This window comes from Priapulus caudatus, unplaced genomic scaffold (genome assembly GCF_000485595.1).
Source record: "Priapulus caudatus unplaced genomic scaffold, Priapulus_caudatus-5.0.1 Scaffold122, whole genome shotgun sequence".
Classification (NCBI taxonomy): Eukaryota; Metazoa; Priapulida; class Priapulimorpha; order Priapulimorphida; family Priapulidae; genus Priapulus; species Priapulus caudatus.
Window position 1 is genome coordinate 323911 of NW_014577183.1, and position 7399 is coordinate 331309.

At 39.8% G+C, this 7399-nt stretch overlaps 2 protein-coding genes across 5 annotated transcripts in view; one reads left to right on the forward strand and one right to left on the reverse strand.

Annotated features, from left to right (window-relative positions):
* LOC106805663 overlaps positions 1–6149 on the forward strand; it is a 9737-nt gene extending 3588 nt beyond the window's left edge. For 3 of the 4 annotated variants that reach the window (XM_014807353.1, XM_014807351.1, XM_014807355.1), the window contains exons 5-15: positions 336–443; positions 924–1060; positions 1327–1443; positions 1921–2020; positions 2155–2312; positions 2593–2742; positions 3200–3415; positions 3746–4407; positions 4752–4930; positions 5440–5596; positions 5980–6149. In XM_014807353.1, the coding sequence (XP_014662839.1) occupies positions 336–443; positions 924–1060; positions 1327–1443; positions 1921–2020; positions 2155–2312; positions 2593–2742; positions 3200–3415; positions 3746–4407; positions 4752–4930; positions 5440–5596; positions 5980–6124 (2129 nt within the window). In that variant the 3' untranslated portion in view covers positions 6125–6149. The remainder of the gene's footprint in view (positions 1–335; positions 444–923; positions 1061–1326; positions 1444–1920; positions 2021–2154; positions 2313–2592; positions 2743–3199; positions 3416–3745; positions 4408–4751; positions 4931–5439; positions 5597–5979) is intronic. The other variant, XM_014807354.1, reaches the window with a different exon arrangement.
* A 724-nt stretch (positions 6150–6873) lies between these two features.
* LOC106805664 (trichohyalin-like) overlaps positions 6874–7399 on the reverse strand; it is a 5569-nt gene continuing 5043 nt past the window's right edge. Inside the window, exon 9 of the mRNA XM_014807356.1 lies at positions 6874–7051. Coding sequence (XP_014662842.1) covers positions 6898–7051 — 154 coding nt within the window. The 3' untranslated portion in view covers positions 6874–6897. The remainder of the gene's footprint in view (positions 7052–7399) is intronic.

Consider the following 7399-nt stretch of genomic DNA (forward strand, 5'->3'; position numbering starts at 1 on the left):
CACTCTCCCTTCTTCTATTCTTCACTCACTCTCCCTCCTACCCTTTTTCTCTCTCTCGCTCCCTCTTCTATCACTCCCTATCTCTACCGTTCGTCCCCTCTCCCTCCCTCTCCTTTATTCTTTCTCCGTGTCTTTCATTGTACACGTCCTCTCCTACTCTCTCTCTCTCTCTCTCTCTCCCACTCTCTCTCTTTCTATATATATATATATATATATGCAATATATATGCACGAGTATATAATAGGTATGTTCATATTGGAATCATGTAAGACAGGAGTGAGCAGAAAAGTGTCATAGCAACATGTTGACCTTGCTTTTCTTCACATTGGTTTCAGTTAGTGAGATGCTGATGAATGTACTATCACGTGTGAATGTGACAGATCATGAATCAAACTGGCAGGATGTTGCTACTTTACTGGAGAAATTGTGCAAGGCAGAGAAAGGTGAGTGCTGTAATCTCCCTCCCTCTGGTGTAAGAATACACATTGCAAATTCATGTGTAATGTTACATTAGGTCAAAAAAATTATTCGTTTAAGATTACACGATCAGCCCAATTATAACCCAGGGCGCTAGAAGTTTATTTTTGTGATTGTTAGTTGAGAGTGAAATTAAAAACTTATCCTCCGATATTGACTGGCAATTTATACGTTGCAATAGGTGACACACTGGTAGCCTTTGGATGGTAGTAGCATTGGGATTGCATTGTCTGAACACTGTAACTAATAATGCATTATGATAATGTCTTTTAACATATATACAGTGGATCTCTGCTGTGATCACAAATCAGCTCATCAGTAATGTGAAGCAGTGGTTATGTGAAGTGCTTCTCATCATTCATCTTTAGCTTATTGGGAGACATGAATGCATGCATGAAAGCTCTTGTTGCCAGAGTAATATTTAGTGGAAGCTAACCTGTTTTCAGAAATGGGCCGTAAACTGTGGAGCAGTTTAGTGCTACCAACCATCATAGTGCTGCTACACCTGATGATGGACACTTTCTACAGTGATGCACTGAGTGTCATCGAATCCCTCCAGGCAGTGAAAGTAGTGAATGAAGAAGTAGGCTTAATTATTTGCTACTTAATCTATTATTTATATACATGTAGGTGGGAGATCCTGCTTGCATGATGTCATAATGTTGACTGATAATTAATGTGTAGACACAGTCTTAATTTTTGATAACTTTACTCTTAAAATTATAAAATTTGAATGATAATTTAATAAAAATGTAGGTTGTAGAGATTTGGTCTGTGGAAAAAATGTGAGCCGGAAATTGTTGATAAATGTGCATACGTAATTTTAACACCATTTCGGTATTATCATAGTTGCAGGAGTGCAACACTGGGCACATTTTAGCCAAATATTTAGTGGATGACGCTTTTTTGGATGAGTCTGGATATCCATCTGTCATTGTGCTTGATGATTGTCTGTCTGTAATGAAGGTTAGTACAGCACTGTAGAAAATTAGAGATAGCATATATAGTAGTCAACCATTGAATTAAACTTATAAATGTTTTACTTAAATGTTTTCAAATTACTATACTGCATACACTGTATATTTCGCGGAGGTTTAATTTTTGCGAATTTCGCGAACGCGTCCCCGACCGCGAAAATAGCAACATGCGAATAATTCATACCCGATTACCGTATAATTAATAATTCACCGACCGCGAAATTAGCCACTCGCGAAATTGTCCGTCAAGTCTGAATTGGCGAAAATATATGTACTAAAAAAATATGGTGTATACAGTAACTGATCAAGGTCTCTCATGTTTGATGATTGATTATTTTTATCTTCAATGGCATACTATCACAGTTTTTAATCAGCATCTGATATAAAGAGATTATATTTCAAAGAGAAAATCTAGAAACTGAATTAAGGTTGATAATCAATTTGTGGTCATGTATTTTAATGCCAGGCAGCCGTCTTGTATCATCTTGGAAGCAGAAATGATAGTATTCTTGCGGTGAAGGCGATAGAGACTGATTGTCTAAAGGCGCTGGTGTGCTATTTGAAAGGTATGGGAGGCGATAACTTCATGTATTTATTTCTTTAGTTCTATATTTATTTTTGGGATGGCAGTGAGATGTTGGGTGATAGATTGACTAGCTGTTAAGCAGTGTTAAAAGCCAAAGAACTTGGGAATTTTCAGCTGTTGCAGGTATGGCCGATGCGCTAGACGGTGATAAGCCAGTTGAGCCAACTGACCCAGGAGAGCTGATAGAACTAGCAGAGCTAACAGAGCTTGTGCAGGACTCGCAGCTGCAACCTCTGGCATTAAACTTAGTGGGATCTTGTCTGGCTGCAAAGGTAGACCTTGACCTTACCTGTAACGTCTGCATCTCCTTTTTATCAATGCTATAATTGTACTTTTAAGTGTATAACTAAATCGTGTGATCTAAATCTATGTATGATAAATTTGTATGGTATCACTGTGAAATTATAATATATATATAATATATTTATTAAAGTTATGGAAAAGCAAATCCAAATTAAACTGGCCATCCTATCGACATTAACACGCATAATGATGTGCCCTTCGTGGTCGTTGATAACAATGTGTGGTGAATATTCACTTCGTACCCTTCAGGGCAAGCCTCACATGGCCATCCAGTGTTTCCAGCAGTCCCTGCAGGCTTCGCGATTCACATATCTGCTGCCTCTCTACCATGTCGCGCAGCGGTACAGGGCTCTGCATATGTATGATGCTGAACTAGAAGCACTCAATCTCCTTGTAAAGGTATGCGTTAGTGAGCTGACAGATCTGGAAATCGTAATAATTAAGCAGTACAAATGATGAGATATACTGCAGTGTACCTGTACGCGGTATAAGTTGTCAAGTGAACGTAAATGCTGTTTTTACTGACAAGTGGCACTATTATTTACATTCACTGTCAGAGTATGTATGCTTGTGCTTTCTGTGGTAATTATTCTGTATGTTATACTATATATATCAGTGAAAAAAATACACGGGGGCTTGGGGCGATTTAGCCCTTGAAATGCCAAAAAGAGCCCGGAAATGCCCAAAAGAGCCCCCGTAAATTTGCATAGAGTTCAATGGAAACCAAATTTTAGAGTGCTATTTTCATGCACGCGAGCTTGAAAAGTAGCCCCCAAAAAATAAATTTTTTCCCTGATATATATATTTATATTTATATATATATATATATATAGCACTCTACTGCACTCCCTTTCAGATGCTGCAGAATGTAAAACGAAATTCGTTGTCATCAAATGCATCCACAGTGTTGGATCTGGAGGCGGAAATGTCAAAGGTCATGCGAAAGGACATCTCTCTAGAGGCGGCCACGTATACGACTGCTCGTCGCTGTGCTGCCACGCACCACCAGCAGGCCGCATTTGAAAGCTATCTCAGTCTGTTGGCTCTACTCCTTAACAACCCCATGCTGGAGGTGAGGATTGAATTGTGTGAAGTCTGAACTATTAAGCAATAACCGCGGTGTACGTATGATTTGGCTATTGTGAGAGCAACAGCGAAAATAAAAGGATGAATATAATTTGCTGCATAATTATGTCATGTGCTTCTTCCTCTCTCCTCTCTTTCTCCAAATGCCTTTAGCCTTTTTTTCCTGCTTGACTTATTTTACCTGGCAATGATCGCATATACAGCCGTATCTCTCACTTACTCTTATTATAATCACTCCAAACTTTTCCACTGTTATATATATATATATTATATATAATAATATGATATGGTATGATGGTGCGATTTCATATTGCAGATATCATGGTGGCCCGTACCGTTCCCAGGCATCCGGCACACATTTCATGAAGCAGCTCGTGCTGCCATCTGCTGTGGGAAACTTCGAGAGGCAGTTGTGATCTGTGATTGGATGATTGCGAAATACTCTAAAATCGAACAGGTAGGGAGTGGCGGCAGCATTGCTACTGCTGATGATCCAGACCCACAGCCACGGTGTACAGACAATAGCCGCCAGTGCAGCGCACCACCGGGTGTGAAATCTGGACACATAGACAGCACAGATGTCAGGCAGACAACAGGGATGTATAATTCATGTTGTGGTACTCGCAAGCCTCCGAAAGTCATTCACTGTCTAGCGTGTGCCAGCCTCCTTCAGTGCAATGAGCATGGCAGCAGGCAGGTCATGGGCACTAACTCTCAAGAGATGCCAGGTTCCAGAGATGCATTGTCAGTGAGAGTTATTACAAACATTACGCCGATGAAGGGCGATGGTGATAATACACCTGGTGGCGGTGGTGGTTCTGACACCAAAGAGGAATTCGCAGGTTACTGCTGCAACAGCGAATGTGACTTTGACATTGAAGTCGGGAAGCTGGACACTGATGTCATTGCACTGATGCTGAAGTGTGAAGCACTTGTGCAGATGAATGACATATCTGCAGCCCTGGAGAGCTTCTCCAGGTATTGTAGCAAAAGTTAATACTACAAGTGATCTAGATATAGTTATCTTTATGCTCCAGAAGATCAGGAGGGCTTCTAATGTTGACCCCAATACAAATCTCTGTGATATTCACCTCGTTGTCCGATTGACTTCCATTGCGTAATGGAAGATGCTTTGCCGCATAAAATTTTGTGTCCAAACGAAGGGATATGAGGGTAGATTCCTTCTTTCCTCTATCGATCCATGCTTACTTACATCCAATTAGTCGTTCCCGTTGACGTCCGTTCCATATCTTTTTCGCTCTCCCTTACTCTGTTCTCATTATTTCAGCAGATGTCTGATATCTGCTCATCTGTGCATTTAGGTTGCTACCTAGTCTCTACAGCGTGTTCCCATCAGAAGCAAAGCAACTAGAAGCCAAATGCAACTGTCTTCTTCGTCTAAAGGCAGAAGCGCATCTCAAACGAGGCTTGCTACTGGCAGAGATGGGGCAGCCTTCAGACTCTGTGCACCAGCTACGCCAGTCTCTGCAGTGCAATCGCGGTGTGTGTATTGTAATGTGTCCAACATATGTAAACGTAACACAAAACCTGCTCAGGCTTGTATAGAACAAGTAAATTCTAATAACTTGAGTTACATTTCTGAATTTTTGAAAGGGTAACTGAATTAAAAACACGTTTGCGAATAGATTCAACTGACGAGTCATTTCATACAATTATTAACTGTGTGTATCTATCTATCTGTCTGCCAATCATCCTGTTTCTCTATTTCTGTCACTCAATCAGATCGTCGGTAGGTCGGTCGGTCAGTCGGTCAACTGGTCGGTCTATGGTCTATGTGTCTGTGTCTGTTTGGCTGTCTGCATGTATTTCTGTCTGCGTGTTTTTATCTCTTTCTGTCTGTCTGTCTGCCTGTCTGTCTGTCTGCCGTCTGTCTGTCTGTCTATATATATATATATATATTTTGTTTATAAATGGTCAATTAAATTTCCGTCTGTTTTGTGTGTTTGTTGCTAAATGTCTATAGTATTGTGTTTCGTGTGTTTGCTGTAGATGGTGCGGTGGCCATGTTTAATTACGTCCTACTGATGCTGAAGCAAGGGTGCTGTGTGGATGCTGCAAGGAGCTGGTGTGTCTACAGGAAGCTCCCTAACAGTGCCGACACGTTCCAACTAACCATGCAGATCGGGATAACGGAGACACAACTCAGGTAGACGATGATAAAAGATCTGTGCCACTCATTTGCACATGATCCTTCCCAAATAACAGATATGCCTGAGCAGAAGATAACAATGCCCCCCCGCCATTTGCTGACTTATTTGTACATGATTTTAAGCTTATGATTGTTCAAATATCGACTTTGGTGCCCGTTATTACTAAGCAGTGTCTTTAAAATTTTTTAGTGCAATGTTGATTGGCTAGTGTGGCTTGTCAGTAATGCCGGGTGAATATTTCAGTTATCAGCTGTCAAATATCACGATGGAGAAACTATATATCTCTAGATAAAGAAGCTTAGTAATAGATATATTAGTTTATATATCTATTACTAAGCTTGTGGATACGAAGTTCGTCTATTACACACATTGTCTTTAGGGCCACGCATGGAGGAATATCAAACATTCGGGACCTAGAGAGCGTCAAGCAGTGGCCGTTTAATAGAAGTCCGATGCTGAGTGACATGTTGGTCATGGACCGACTCATGCTACAGACGATTCTACAGACAAGGAAGTCAACCTAGATTAGTACCATATACAGTATAGATCTAAAAACAAAAGTTATTCAGGCTTTTTTTAATCTGCATTACATTTCACCCTCTTTAATTCAAAAAGCATGCTGTTTACACAAAATTTGAAAGCCAAGCAGTTGAACTTGAGTCAATACAGGCTAATAGAAACTTTTATAGGATGTGTCATCACGAATGCTTCGTAGGTAAACAAGAAAGTAGGTAATTTCCTTATTTTACTATTTCCAACAGTGTGCAACGTAGAGCAATTCCAATTTACATAAATGCCAGTAATGATACGAAGATAATCTGCTTCTAAAACAGTTCCTTTCTCTTAGCAAAGTAGGAAAAGTGAGAAACATAAAAAAGGCACATTATTACATCAGTTGTTCTGAATACAGACACAGACGCTATAAAATATATATAATATGGGTGTGTGTGTGTGTGTGTGTGAATATATGCATATATTTTTGACAACTTGCCCACATTCCTCTTTGTTTATTATCTAGTCTATACATAAAAATATATACATTAATAACAATGGACAATATTAATTAAATTACTTTTCACAAATCTGTTTTTAACAAAAATTATGTATAATATACCACAATTACACATGAATATTTTCATTAATAGTCACCCATTTGTTGTTCCTCGTGTTTATATATAATTTCAATCAATTGAATTGAATTGATTTCATTCTGCTCTGAAGCACGTTTATAAAATGAGATCTAACTATGACTGTCACACGAGTGAGTCGCATGATGTGCAAACACTTCAGTACAGTGTCATGAGCCAGTGGTGGTCATTTCAAAGCTCTGTCCAGATGCTTGGGATGTGTCACTGGGCTGTGTTGATGCCAGGTCGGTGTCTGTTCTCGTGTCTGGCTGCTTCTTTGCTTTCTTCTTTTTCTTCTTTTTGCTGGTGGTAACTTCTGGTTTGCTGTAATGTTTATACACAAGTTCAGTTTTGTGAAATAATGATTGAACGAGTAGCTTGACAATTTCAGACAGCTTCTGTGGATGATATTGTTGGATAGGCAGCGCATACTGTCTATTATTGCTGATCTCCCCCATTCTCTCTCTCTCTTTCTCTCTCTCTCTCTCTCTCTCTCTCTCTCTCTCTTTCTCTCTACCCTCTCTCTCTCTCTCTACCCTCTCTCTCCCTCTCTCTCTCTCTTTCTTTCTCTGAAACTGATTCGAAAGGATAAAACCTGAGGCATATGCAACCTGTTATTGATTACGTTATCCCTAACTGGAATTCGTGCTCAGGTTAGCTGACTGTAATATT